The 15,448-nt window shown below is 40.2% G+C and overlaps 1 protein-coding gene across 2 annotated transcripts in view; it reads right to left on the reverse strand.

Moving 5' to 3' along the window:
- Positions 1-380: 380 nt before the first annotated feature.
- kiaa0513 (KIAA0513 ortholog) overlaps positions 381-15,448 on the reverse strand; it is a 36,965-nt gene continuing 21,897 nt past the window's right edge. The window contains exons 6-13 of one of the 2 annotated variants that reach the window (XM_033635346.2): positions 14,888-15,095; positions 14,748-14,788; positions 14,527-14,599; positions 12,899-12,976; positions 12,477-12,506; positions 7,489-7,569; positions 6,857-6,951; positions 381-2,250 (exon numbers count right to left, since the gene is read on the reverse strand). In XM_033635346.2, coding sequence (XP_033491237.1) covers positions 2,201-2,250; positions 6,857-6,951; positions 7,489-7,569; positions 12,477-12,506; positions 12,899-12,976; positions 14,527-14,599; positions 14,748-14,788; positions 14,888-15,095 — 656 coding nt within the window. In that variant the 3' untranslated portion in view covers positions 381-2,200. The remainder of the gene's footprint in view (positions 2,251-6,856; positions 6,952-7,488; positions 7,570-12,476; positions 12,507-12,898; positions 12,977-14,526; positions 14,600-14,747; positions 14,789-14,887; positions 15,096-15,448) is intronic. The other variant, XM_033635348.2, reaches the window with a different exon arrangement.

Genomic DNA, 15,448 nt, shown 5'->3' on the forward strand with positions numbered 1-15,448 from the left:
ATAGCTATGCATCAGGTATTACAGCTCAACCAACTGAAAATAAACTACAACTTACGTCCATCACTGAAAACACAGATAGCAGTACAATGATTTTTATTTCCATGCAGATTTTTTTTTTTTTTTTTTTTAGATTTTTTTTTATATACCCAGCAGGGAATGATTACCAGAGCAATCATTGCAGGCTCTGCATTAGTGTTTGGTATGGCAATTGAGGGTAGCATCAGAAGATAAAGATGTTAACTTTAATGAAAGGCACTTTGGATAGATAAGGAGTCTCTAATGGTCTTAAGGGTATAATCAAGTTTCTAATTAAAAAAAAACATTTAATTAATACCACTAGACTGTAATCTTGTGGCAGAGGGAAAAGGGCAAAAATGGGAGGGAAATAAGTATTATGATTTCTCTGAGTAAGTAATCAGAAGGAAGACTTTGTTGCTTTTTATTGTTGTTGAGACAATGAGAAGATTGAAACCACTAAGTTAGCTAAGCATAAAGACTGGAAACCAGGGAAAACAATTAGCCTATCCAGAGAGAAATATCCACCTAATATCCACCTGCCAGCACCTCTGAATCTCATTAATTAACACAGAGATACTAGTAGGTGGATTTTTTTTTACCTTTTGAACAGAGCCAGTCTAGCAGTTCCCCTGTTTCCAAGCTTCATGTTAAGCTAACTGTCTCCTTACTGTAGCTAGTTAACATACAGGCATGAGGATGATATAAATCCTCCTGCCTATCTCTGCGATAAAGCAAATAAGCATATCTTTCAAAATGATGAACCATTTCTTTAAGAGAAGGCATTGTTTCTACAATTTTGAATGGCAGCAATAAGGTTAGGTGTTACATGTTACATATGTCAAAGCTGCAGCTGCTGTTTGTATTGCCAAATAGGATACTACAGTGTTACAGAAAGCCCAGATTAGTATTTAGTAGTTAAAGTGACAGTTAATCCCAAATCAAAATATTTTTCGTTTTACCTGTAGTGTTATTTATCACTTGAGATTGTTGTGGTGTGAGTTGCTGAGTGTTGAATATATCAGCCGTAGAGATGTCTGCCTTCTCTCCAATATAATGGGACTAGATGGCCCTTGGCTTGTGGTGCTCAAAGAGCCAAAAAAAAAAAAAAACACACAGAAGAAAAGAAAAACTCAACAGCAATGTCACTTCCCAGAAATCATAATCTGGTTATTCAAGATAATCCACAGATGTAGTTGTGAGCAGTTTAATGTAGGAACTGTTCTCTTTCTATCAAACTACATCCACCAACTGTATCACCGCACAGAAGGAATTGTGCATCTACTCATGGATTATCTTGAGTAACAACAAATTGCTGTTGAGTTTTATATATGTACTTTTTGGTGCTTTGAGTACCACTAGCTGAATGCCATCTACTTCCATTATACTGGAGAGAAGGCACATCTCTACAGCAAATATCTCTGACACTTTGAACTCACACCAAAATAATCTTGAATGATACTACAAGTATGAGGAAAAATATGTATTTTGAATTTTGGGGTGAATTGTCCCTTTAACTTAAGTGACACTGGGATAGAAAACTGACCCGATACCACCTGAATAGCACATTGAAACACTATGACTTATTATTGCCATATACTATTACACCCCAGTCTGGTTTGAACTGCTGTAGACATTGATGTAAAACATAACAAAGCAGGGCGACACTTAGTACAGCGCTTCATCAGATGCTGTTAGATGTGATACGCTAACATGTAATAAATGTGGTTACCATGGAAACACAGAAGAAAAACAGCATTGAGGATATATAATTTACACATCATGTGTATAATATATAAATCCAGAGTGTGTGACACCATACTGAGGCTGTTTAGGTTTATACTGGATGGTTTCACTTTATGCTTTTAGTCCAGCAGGTCACAGACAGAGGCGTTAAAGATATTTAAGTATGCATTGGCTAATGATGTTGTATTATTGCTGATACAGGACAGGGTGCAGAAGAGCACTACCAAGCTGGATATACAGGATTTGCTACAACTATGGCACAGTTCAGTATAGTAAGTTATGTTGTTTATCAGCAGTGCATCACATAAATGCAACAACAGTCAAACGAAGAGTTGGTCACTGTGACACCGAGTTGCCAAGAAATTGCTGATGTGTGTGTGTGTCTGTGCTGTCAGTCTCTTGTGTGGAGACTTTGAAATGCGGCCTGTCGTCCTCAAACTCACTCTGCCGCCATTTTCTCTATGTGGTCGGTCAGCAACTTGTACTGTTCTGCAAAGGGGTAAAACATTAGGGTTATTTTTGTGTCACAGGACTAAGAGTCCATTTTCACCTGGTATTCCCACACAATTTTGTATGCGACTCTGTGATGTGCAAGGCAAAGGTCACATAAGAGACTTAAAGGGAAATTTCGGTTTATTTCAACCCGTCTCCTATCGTCCTAAATTTGTTTCAAGTCACTAGTGACATAGAAATAATAGTTAGCATGTTAGCCGTTAGCCCAGATACAGCCGCAGCGTCAGACCTGTTAAAACTTAATTGAACGGGCATCCTTTCAAGTGCAGAGTTAGTCCACTAAACAAGCTTTTTCTCCACAAAGACCGCCTCATATCGTTAGGATAAATGTCAGACAACATATAGAAAATGACATGTAAACGTGTTGTCTTAGCTTACCGGTGTGGTGCCATGTTTGTTGTTTACCATTTAGCTAAGGCTGCAACCGGTCCCATTCCTTGCAACAGAGATATTCCTCTTTTGTGGGCATTGGGGTACAGCATTCACAGGTAACATTACACCACAAGTCTCCAGAGCTAAATCCTTCCAGCAGCCATTCCTCCTCTGTCGTCCTCTACCTGTTATGCCTCTCTCTCTCTCTCCTCCTCCGTTCTTCAATTTCACGAAGCTCTTCGTCAGTGTATTCTGGCTCAAATAAATAAGGGCGGCCATAAAACTCTGCAAAATCAAATTCCTCCTCGACAAAGTCGAAGTCTGGCAAAAAGTCAGCCATTATTCTATAAATCTTTCATAAAATAAATGAATGAACTTTTCAGGCTACTGTCCGGTTCTGACTTGCAGCTGCTGCGGCTTGTTCTCACGAGATTTCAGGCACGGTATGAGATCGCTGATTGTTCTTGCGATATTTCGGCCGCACTTTGGGAAGCAGAGGTAAACGGTAAACACACCGTAAGGTAAGATAACAACTCTGAAGACCATCTAAATGTGGAATGTTAGTATATAGGCTTTCCACATCGAGAGGCAATGGCCGCCCTTATTTATTTGAGCCAGAATACACTGACGAAGAGCTTCATGAAATTGAAGAACGGAGGCGGAGAGAGAGAGAGGCACAACAGGTAACGTTAGAGGACGACAGAGGAGGAATGGCTGCTGGAAGGATTTAGCTCTGGAACTCGGTGGTGTAACGTTACATGTGAATGCTGTACCCCAATGCCCACAGAAGAGGAATACCTCTGTTGCAAGGAATGGGACTGGTTGCAGCCTTAGCTAAATGGTAAACAACAAACACGGCACCACACCGGTAAGCTAAGACAACACGTTTACATGTCGTTTTCTATATGTTCTCTGACATTTATCCTAACGATATGAGGTGGTCTTTGTGGAGAAAAAGCTTGTTTGACGCTAGGTCTGACGCTACGGCTGTATCTAGGCTAATGGCTAACATGCTAACTATTATTTCTATGTCATTAGTGACTTGAAACAAATTTAGGACGATAGGAGACGGGTTGAAATAAACAGAAATTTCCCTTTAAGGCCCAAACACACCCAGCCAATGGTTGGCTGTCGGTCAAAGTACGGCCTTTGGTGAGCATCTACCGCCCTCATTGTCCCCTTACGACTTTAGTTTTGGCGTCAGCACTGTGGAGCCCTTTGGTGAATGAAATCACTCTGGTAGTTCAGCTCAGTGCACGAGAGGATAAAGTCATTGAGCTGTTTGAGCAGAAACGTTTCCTGATGGTTTGTGTTATTGTTCACTGGCACACAGTAGATATGCTTTGATCTTTCAACACTTGATTGTGTTTTTAATGTGCTAACTGGCTAACTAGCATCAAGATGGTCTTCCGATTTCCCTTTTTGAAAGATGATTACAGACGACCGCCGCCTCCTGTTATGGAGTGGTATGTCATGCAAGTGCAGAACATACGTGCAACAGTGCAGGGGGCCTTGAAGTCTGTTTGGTGTGTTTGGGCCTAAGACAGCTGAAGCATCCTGGGCACACTTTTTGGGAGCGTTACTGAGCAAGAGTTCAGATAATCATACCGAAATAAGACCTGCGTCATAACAACGCATTGGTGAGGGGTTGTTGTTTATAGTACTGGTGACACAATGAAAAACAATCTGGGAAGTCCAATCTGAGTGAGAGAAGACACATTATACTTGTTACATATAGTTGTTATAAACTTGAAAAGACTGTGAACTGTATTTTACTGCACTGTGGAGTTAGACTGCGTCAAGGACTTTTTGGGCAGGCCTTAAAGGAGCAATAAGCGAAATTCATAATTTCTAGATTGAAGGAATTAAAAAATTGCTATGTGAAGAACTAGAGGTGTAATTCCATCTGGAGTATAGCATGACCTCACACACCCTCTCCCTGTGTTGATCTCCAGCCCATTGTTTACAAGCCGGTCCGGCTGCGCGTTCATGAACGTTCATGTGAATCCCCCCCCACCCCCCTCTCGGAGCCCTTGGCCCTCCCTCCCTATAAAAGGCTACAGCCAGTGAGCAATGGCAGCGCATATTTTCTAAATGAAATGGCAGAGAGCGGAACGAAACCGGGGCTAACCGGTGCTTCCTCCTCAGGCTCCACTTCACTCAGCTGCCCCACAGATCCGCTGCCTCTCCCTCTTTAACCTCAATAACAATCCGGAGCTAGCTGGGAGCGGCTGGCGAGGCGTTAGCTGCAGCATGACCGGAGGGAAGCACAGCCAGTTAGCCTCCGCTAGCTTCCTAACTAGCCCCAGCTCTCTGTTTGGATCCAACTGGAGCACCGAGCCCTGGTTTGTTATTTAGGTTAATGTGGGAAGAAGCAGCGGGTTTATCGGGCAGCTGAGTGAAGCTGGGTGAAGTGGAGGCTGCGGAGGAAACACTGGGATGAGTTAATGTCTGGAGCTTGTGTTATTAGCGGCTCGGTCCCAGCAATGGGTCAGGCGTTACGGTTGTGTTAAGTGAGTAAGTTAGCCCGGCAGCCCAGCTAACATTTTCAATTAGCATTGTAAAATGTAGCCTCCCCGCGAGGGGATATATTTGCTGAGATGGAGGCGAGGCTCAGTGACTGATAGAAGTGCTCCATAGCTGTAAGTTACTCCAGTAGCCGGTGGCAGCCGACTCGGCTAGTGCTAACACCGGGAGCTAACGCTAACGTTCCTACTCTTCCCCGTGAATGAGAGCGATGTTTTAGCCTAGCAGGCAGCCTGCGAGCCTGGCGGGCAGCCTGGTAGGCTACTCAAGCTCCAGACATTAACCCATCCCGGTGTTTCCTCCACAGCCTCCACTTCACCCAGCTTCACTCAGCTGCCCGATAAACCTGCTACTTCTTCCCACTTTAACCTGAAACAATGTTTTAGCCTAGTGGGCAGCCCGCGAGACTGAGACATCGCTAACTGCTAGACTAGGCGAGTGGGGAGTGGGGGGTGGAGAGCAGAGGTAGAGAGAGGAGTGGCTCATGACACACTTTGTTTTGGTCTACAGGCAGTGCACAACAGCAAACCTAGCGGTGAAACGATTTCACTTCTTGCCCCTTTAAAGCATGCTCAATGATGCACTGAAGCCATCCTTAACAATCCCTTCCTCAACTATATAAAACCTGCGTTACAACTAACTTCAGGGTGCATAGCATTGGTGTCTTTGGCTGAAAGACCTTTCAGTGTGTGCTTTGTGTTAACATTAGCTACTGTTAGCTGTTAACAAGAGTCTGTCCCTGTATGGCGGCTTGTTCTTCGGCTCGGGGTGTGTCTGTGCTTTGTGCTGCTGGGTTAGCTGCTAATGAGAATCTGTAGCTACACAGCTGCTCATTCTTTTGCTGGGTGTGTGTGTGTGCTTTGTGCTACTTGGTTAGCTGCTAACAAGTACCTGTACTTGCATGGTGGCCCATTCTTTGGCTCAGGGTTTGTGTGTGCTTTGTGCAACTGAGTTAGCTGAGAGACTCTTTCCCTTGCTGTTCTTTGAAACCTACTTGCTAATTTTTTAATCATTCAAATTTGGCTGGGTGGTTAATAACACCTTTTTCTGTGGCATGACAAACTCATTACACATATTTATTTTTCATTTTACCCTGACTGTCAAGGCTTATCAGACATCAAAACACTGCACAACAGTTTGTAATACAGACAGGTTTTTGTCACTCTTAAAAGTTATTTAAGAGGCGACTATTCTAACCTTCATCAAAACTGTGAGGTAAACAATAGAAATATGTGAATCCTGTTACAAAGTTATCTACCAGGAATAGAGAAGCAAACTCCATCACCAGTATCTTCCAGTAGACCACTATGGTACCTTTTTTCAGAGAAAAATATGCACAGTAATCAATGGGGAAAGACAAATAATTTTTTGCTCCTGATTGAATTGTGCTATGAATTAACCATATGATGTTAGCACGCAAGACTAAACAAGTCTGTAGGGTCTTATTCGTAACACTGTCAGACAGTCAAAGTAATAATCAGAGCCTGTCAGTGACAACAATAAGCAATTTTAATGGACTTAAACTGACTGCAGCCCTCGTGCTCAATACTGGCCCAATGTCGATAATAGTCTCCATAAGTCAGTTAGACATGTAACAGCTTTACATCTAACAATACCAAATAAGCAAATAGGAGCAGAGACTGGTCAAGTGTTTTCAAGTTAAATTTTTCCTTTAATGCTTTACCTTCATTCAGGTTCCCGATGACAGCCTGCTTCTTCAGGAAGTCATTGCAGAGCTTCTTGCTGAGCCCAAACGCCAGCATGTTATGAGTAAATGTCCTGAAAACAATACCAAACTCATCTCAGTACAAACTGAAATTATTGGACACTAAATGTTCTGTATTTATAATTTACAACATGAACAACAACAACAACAAAAAACCTTTGAAAGAAACAAAGTGTGTGCTCCAATAATAAATTAAACTCTGTGCTATAGTTAGAGTATCCAGTATTTAACAGGTCTTACTTATTGACTTTATTGTTAATATTCAGGTTCATGGTCTATCTATTAGTTCATGATAACTATATAAAGACATATATAATAGTTTTATTAAAGCTGATGTTATCGGTCACTGGCACACACAGACATAAAGTTCTTTTAACAACCACCTTGTTCCCAAAATGTTGTAATACTTTATTCATCAATTAAAAGTATATGCCACGTATTCATCCCATTATCTGGAGCAGTAACTTGTTTTACCACTAGGAGGCATCCTTAAGCAGCCTGGTAAATCTCCTCTGAGCTCCAAACCAAAGCCTCTATGTGCGTTAATCTATTCTCTCGGTTCACACACAACACAGTGACAGCTTCCTCACCCGAGTTGGCCGAAGGCGATGTTTTCATCGATTTTGGAGGTGTCGTCCCTCTCCTCCTGGGTCATATGACACCACTTCTCCCTGCAGCACACAGACAGTGGGAGTCAGGCTTTAATTCCAAAGTCTCCACTTGACCTTCAGCTTCTCTACAGTAACAGGCCAGGGGTGGGTGTCAAAAAAATATCACCTGTCGTTGTCATGCTGACTTTTTGCAGCGATACCAAAGGAATAAATCACATAAAACTTCAAACTGTTGGACAACCGGATCTTTAACTGTCCGGTAGTCTGTGAATTTTTGAGGTTAAAAAACATTACTATTATCTGCCTGAAAAGAAAAATCCATGACATCCATCCCTGTAACTGCTCATATTGGAATGGGATGCAAAAAAAGGGATATGATTACACATAAAACACATAAAACAATACAAGGCACATTATCCAGCCATCAGCAAAAGAATAAAACAACAAATGATTCATTCACAAGGAATCATCATAATTACCAAACAGATGAAAGACATAACTTTGCAGTGTGAATCGCTGTGAAAACAAATATTATGTAACCTGTTTCCATGCCTGAACTCACCAACACCACTAAGGTCATGAGGTATGTCAAAAGAAACTGAGCTGTATACTTAGTATTTTTTTGTGCTGTCCTGAACTTGAGCACAATGATACAGCTACTGTAGGCCGATGACAACATAGAAAAACCTCCCACATATTCTCACTTTCTTTAATCCCATCTGCATTCTCTGCCTTTATTTTTTGGTTGGAATGCTACCTGACCCTTTTTGTGTGTTGAACATATCGGCTGTAGATATGTCTGCCTTCTCTCCAATATAATGGAAGTAGATGGCACTCGGCTCGTGGTGCTCAAAGTGCCAAAAAATACATTTGAAAAACTCAACAGCAATGTCTCTCTCCAGAAATCATGACCCACTTACTCAAAGTAATCCTCAGACCTTGTTGTGAATAGTTTCATGGAGGAGCTATTTTCTTTCTACCAAAGTACATCCGCCAACCATATCACTGCGCTGAAGGAAGCGTGCATCTACTCATGGACAAGAGGCTTGTGCTCATGACAGCATGAGATATAAACAGTGTGGGCGTTCCTTCTGACTGAGCTGTAACGTTAGCTAGCTCAGTGGTGCTTCATGTACATGCACACTTTCTTCTGCATTGTGATACTGTTAGTGGCTGTAGTTTGGTAGAAAGAAAATAGTTCCTCCATGAAACTGCTCACAACAAGGTCTGTAGATTATCTTGAATAACCGGGGTGTGATTTTTGGAAAGAGACATTACTGTTGAGCTTTTCATTTCTATTTTTTTTTTATTTTTGGCTCTTTGAGCACCACAACTTGAGTGTCATCTAGTCCCATTATATTGGAGAGAAGGCAGACATCTCTACATCAAATATCTCCAACACTCTGCAACTCACACCAAAGCAATCTAAATTAATAAAACAGAACTATATGTAAGAGGAAAAATATGTATTTTTGATGTTGGGGGGAACCATCCCATTTTCAAATTAACAGTGGGTCTAATGACACCTTCCACATCACATAGAGCATTATCACATGACTCCAGTATTCCTGTTAAATCTATTTCCAGCAGCAGGCGACTGTTTTCAGCAAAGAAAAATCTCTAATAAACCCACTGTACACTACCTGCCCAGAATCAAACAGTAGACAGATAAAGTAGGAGCCTAGCTGATGAAAACTGGAAGGAATATAAAACTTAAAATCATTAAGTGGTCACAAACATGACTCTCACATGAATGCCGATGTTGCTTTGTGTTTGCTGATTGTGAAAATAGGGTATAACCTGTCTGCTAACACATTCACCATGACAAATTTATAAGGTAATAATGTGTCAGTGTTGGCAAGGTGGCAAGAAAACAAATTAATGCCAATGCAGCTTCTGTAAAAGAACAGGGTCACTTTTGTAGCACAGTTGCTCAAAACATTCTTGGCATTGTACGTTTCGGTAAAACATGAATACATTACATTTGCACTTTTCATATGAATCATATTAACATTACTAAAGTGACGTAGTATATGAGCTAACTTTGTCATGAGGAGGTAGAGGGGATGGTGGATGGTGTCACAGCTACAGGCGAGATGGGCACCAAGCTGCAGACCACTGTTTGAGACCAACAAATAAAAAATCTGGATGTTTTTTAGTGAGTCATTGCTGTGCTTCCTGCATTATTTTAACGCTTCCAAAGCTTCAATGAATCTGCTACATAATAACCTAAAAATGTAACATATCTATGGTTTGCAGAAACATATAATGCCAACATTTCTTTCTGGGGATTGGGTTGATTTTTGACTCTTTTGTCCAGAAAAAGCTGTGTTGAATGTATTACAAAGGATATAACTGATCCTGTAGATTTGGCTGTACAATGTAAGGGAAACATTTACTGTACTATAGGTTCTCTATGAATATATTAAAATAACACCACATCTACCAATAGCATATTTACCAAGGTGTTGGCAGGAATGATTATGTACACATCTCCAAACTTCAACATCAGCATATGGCTGTGTTCAATTGTTTTAAAGTTGATATTTCTATTTACGGCATGTGCAGCATATCCCTGCAATCAATCTGCAGTGGAAACATAGAAACATGCAAATATGGTGAAAAAGAGAGAGCAAAGGGAACATGCAGTAGGAGGGGGAGAGAAAATATCACATGCAATGACATTAATGGTGTGAACGTGCAGTGAGCTGTGAAGAGGCAGAGAACACCTTCAGACTGCAGTGATCTGCTGCCTCTGTCTCCTGCTCCAGATATAAATACCATCCCAGACATTATACAAGGTCTCTTTACACATTCCGGATATTAACTGTGTGGGTGTGGTGCTTTTACTCCTCAAAGATAGGCACAAAAATAATTTCAACAGCAGCGTGATAGAACACCAAGGTGAATCACATCACCACACCATGCCAACAGAAGCCAAATGAAGGAAGATGAAATAATACAGTAAAAACCAGTAAGGAAGTCATACAAAGCTTAACAACAAAATAGGGTGCAGTCAAAAAAAAAAAAAAAAAAAATATATATATATATATGTATATATATATATATATATATATATATATATATATATATATATGTATATATATATATGTACATACATTACTCAAACACAATGATCACACACACAGTAATCCTATTATAATTACAATAAAACCACATCCAAATTATAATTCTAGTGCTACGGACATCATTGGTCTGCTGTGATTAAGCAGATTATATCTTTTAATTTATACCAAACACAGTCCCACAGACTCCTGTCATCCAGTCTGGGGATTTACCATTAGAGACTATCCTGTCCATGTTCACTAGAGCGCATATGACAAGCTGCAAAATAGACCCAGGGCAACTCCCAGACCTTAAGCCTGACCCTTCAGCACAGGGCTAAACACCAAGCTGCTCTCACATCAACCCACTCTAGGACAATGTGTTTCTGTCATCTACCGCGTCTCTCAATATCTCCCTCAGCTTTTAATGCTTTTTACAACCATTCTGGAAGCTGCCTCTGTTTTACTGTGATGCTCAATCTCACAACCATGTGAGTCTGGAGTGTGCCACTGCACACTAGTACCATGTTTAATTAAAATCAATTAGTACATTGATAAACTAAAAATTGAGTAATCTAAATTTCCTAATGACTCATCAATGAACTGTTTAATTAGCGATCGGATTTTAAAATGGATTTTTATTTTTACCTTCTAAGTACATTTTATTTTTAATGCTCTATTTAAATTTTATTTTGTTATTCTATTTGAATTTTCTTCCATACTTTATTTATTCTTTGTATTTCATTTAAATTTTATTTTGATATTCTATTTAAATTGTATTTTTATACTCTATTTAAATCTTATTTTGACAATTACATTACATTTTATTTTTATACTACATTTAAATTTTACTTTGATATTCTATTTGAATTTTATCCTTTACTCTATTTAAATTTTATTTTTTGAAATCTATTTTAATTTATTGTGATCTTCTTTTTGAATTATTTTTTTGATATTTTATTTGAATTTCATTTTGATTTTCTATTTATTGTATTCAAACTGACAATTCACTTGTTTCCTGCCCTGGCATTTACAGTTTCCATTTTCTGATTGCTCTAATTTAAAGATGGCTTTCTTTAATTTAAAGGTACCCGGTGAAGTTTTCTTGTAAACATTTACTGTTTCTCAACTAGGCAATGTGCATATTTTTGATGCCCAATCAATATTTTAAATGCATTTCCTTCAATAAAATAGATAGAAAATAGATATTTTGATACCTGAACTGTTTACCTCCATGTTTCATTTATAGTAAGTCTCTGTCCCTGCTTTTATAGTCGCATGGCTAAACAGTATATTGCCATGAAACCACCTTCTGGGCTGTGTAGCCCTTCCCCCACATGAAGATGGATAAAGGACATAAATATTGCCCCACAGCAGGTTTTAAATGTATTAATAGATTATAGTTAAAACATTGTAAAAGCCTGTAATTAATCTGTAGGAAAGCTTCAGACTAACAGGGCTATGAACAATTTAATTTTTGATTTTGAACTGGGAGTGTTGGCTTCAGTGGCACCGCCAAGGGCTGGCCAGGGGGGTCATAGCCACCCTGATAGAATTTTGACAATGTTTTACACACACCACAAACCATCACTAGCTTCTAAGCCTTCTAAGCTACTTGTTGCTCGCTGTGTAAATCCTCAGTACAGCTCCTCATGCTCAGACTATGACCAAAAAGGGAAGCGTTAAATACACAAAACATTCCAATTCATCACAAAAACAACTATCAAAAGAAAATGCTGTTTTTATTATCACCAAACAATGTCTACACAGGACCTCCATGATGATACCTGTTTCTATAGGATTTGTGATACAATGACAAAGCCCCTGCCCTTCTTCTCCTCTTTTGCTTTTTCTGTTAGTCTGAGTAGTTTTTTAGGGCAGTGGACAAATACAGGGACAGACCTCTCATCTTTCTCTTCATCCTGCGCTCCCCTGCCCGGCAGCAAGGCACAAGAAGACAAAGGGTTAAAGTCAACATGCGGAAAGAGGGAGAACAACAACAACAGCTTGTAGAAGAGAAGAGAAGAGAAGAGAAGAGAAGAGAAGAGAAGAGAAGAGAGGCTGTGGGGCATCAGGAGACAGTAGTGGTTCAGACTATGACAGTTGTCTTTACATACAGCTCTTTGCTGAAGCCAGCAGTACTCCAACCTTTATTTAAATTCCCTCAGACGGATACAGTGACACAGGAGCACACAAAAAAACAACACACTTATGTTTTAAAGATCATAGATGTTTTCCACAGTCCATACAACATTATGATACATTTATTTTAATATATCGTTTTGTATAATTATTTATCTGTTTAGATTCACACTCAGACTCACCTCGTGGTTGGTGATCTTTTCTTCCTCTCACAATGGACAGCATCAAAAAATGCAGCATTCCAAAACCTTAATGTGTGCCTGGCAGAGAGAACAGACAACATATTATTGGTTGCCTGCCTTCCCTTATTCACCAAACCACTTGAAATGAGGCTGCAAATGACATACAGTGATTGCAAAGAATGAGATCATGTCATAATCAGTCCGGTTAAACTTGCCACATCTTATTTCTCCAGGCAAAGCATGAAGGCACATGGTCACTAAGCCATGACATGATTCACATATTACAATGCTTTGATGCACACTTAATGTGGCCAGTCATTTTTATAACAAGATTAGTGTCACCAATTCAGTATCTGACCAAATGTTTCCCCTTCTGTTCCTAAGACATGACGTTGAATAATGGGGGAACTGCCCATTGGTTCGACAGCCCATTGTTCCGACCATATTAAACTCATTGTTCCGAAGTCCGTTCCGAAATCATCATGATGCCCTGTGGTTAAGGTCTGGTTAGGTTTAGGCACAAAACACCACTTGGTTAGGGTCAGGAAAAGATCATGGTGTGGGTTAAAATGAAAAAGAAAGTGACAAACACATAAGCCGTGAGCCTGCTCCGCCTCAAGCCGGTCGCGGCGCACCATACGCCCGCCGCAGACAGTCGGACTAATGGGATGCCTAACCAATGGGCTGTCGAACCAATGACATGGACCCGAATAATGGCCAGTCAAGTGTTTTATGCAGAACATTATGATGTCACAGTGAAGCTGACTTTTGACCTTCTGGGTACCAAATATCATCACTTCATCATCTTAGATATTTGTGTGAGATTTTGTCATATTTAGCACATGAATTCTTGAGTTGAGAAAACTAGTTTTGTGAGGTCACAGTGACCAGAGATTCATAGAATCTTCTGAAACAACTCCTGCAGTATAATACACTGAAAACTTTTATAATAATAACTTTATTTTTGTTTAGAATTCGCTAAAACTATCACTACATCCACACAGCAATCCATGAGAAAGATAATCTGTGAAAAAAAATAAAAATCTTCCTCCTCCTCCTCCTCCTCCTCCTCCTCCTCCTCGTGGTGCTTCTAATGGCATTTGCCAAAAACCACCACAGCTGAATGAAAACAACCAATCAGAGTCGAGGAGTTTGTCAAGCAGCTGTCAATCATGTCAATCACTGCTCATTAACTGCAGTCAAACTGTCAAACTAGGCAGCGCTGATCAAATATGAATCAAGATTCTGTTACTGCGTTGCCTGTTTCTTTCCTCAAATGTTTTCAGTAACATATTTAAGTGTACTGTGATTGATTGATTTTTAAAAAACTAGATTGTGGTATTCCTACAATCAATATTTTTATATTAAGGAAAAAGGTGCACACAACAGTGTATGTGGAAGAGGTTATTGCGGTGATAAATCCACAGAGAACTGTGCCCAGTGTTTTGATTTTATAGCTATTTTTATGACACCACTCTCATAGCATAAATTTTGGCAGGAGGATGCTGTTTTCAGCAAAAAAAACTGATTTGGCTGGTGAACACAATGGAGAATTTAGCAGAGGACAGTACATGGTGAAGCTAGAGAGCTCCTGTTAGTGTTCTGTTCTGCCAGTTTCCCCAACTTACCAGATGGGTTGCTGCTTCAGGTGGGTGTACAGATACACCTTTTCTCCTTTCTTTTCCTCTGGAGCCTCTGACACTGGGATGGAAGAGGATACATGAAGGCACTGGTACAGCTCAAGTCATTTCTAAATCACATTTTATAAAATAGAAAAGAGGGGCAGAAGAAGGAAATAGCTTTTTGCACTGTAATAAGTGCAGTGCGAGAGATTTTTGGTGCATCATACCTGGTGATTTGGGCTTTGTCTCAACTGGGCTTTCACCATCCCTTGAAATAAGAATGCAGTAAAGATAAAGAGAGAGGAATGAAAACTATGTATAGCTGTGTTAATGACAAGAATGTAAAGGAGAAGATGCATTTGCTCACTCAGTCTTGGCAGCTATTGAGCTTCTCAGCTTGCTCTCTAAGCCTCCAAAGAAGCCTTTGACGTCACTTTTAGATGTGTTCTTGAGGAGGCGCTCAGCAGCATCCTTCTTCCCAGACAGCCAGAAGTTGGCCTTGTTGAGGTACGAGTCCAGACCAGCTGGAGGACCACCACGATCCAGCAACTCTGAGGGAGATGGCTGGCACTTCCCTGAGCAAGCGGAGAGCAGAAGGTCAAAAGAGGACATCTATTTGTACATGGCATCATTAAAACATTGTTTTAAATCCCCATAAGGCAAATTTGTTTGCACATCAGTCTGTCTTTTTAACTCAGTGTCTCTGTGGTGTCCTTGGTCTATGGCACAACAGACTGGTGGGCTGATAAACAGTGTGCCTTAGAACATTTACCAATGGCTAATTACTGTTTAGCCTCTGAGGCAAGGTTAATCTCTCAGGTGTTCACATTTAGAAAAAAATGAAGTCTGATGGACCAATTAGCTTCTTCTCAGCCATCTGCAACCCAGTGAGCTGGAAATGGAAACAATAATTAGTCCGCTTTGGATA

Source organism: Epinephelus lanceolatus, chromosome 5, assembly GCF_041903045.1.
Source record: "Epinephelus lanceolatus isolate andai-2023 chromosome 5, ASM4190304v1, whole genome shotgun sequence".
Taxonomy (NCBI): domain Eukaryota; kingdom Metazoa; phylum Chordata; class Actinopteri; order Perciformes; family Serranidae; genus Epinephelus; species Epinephelus lanceolatus.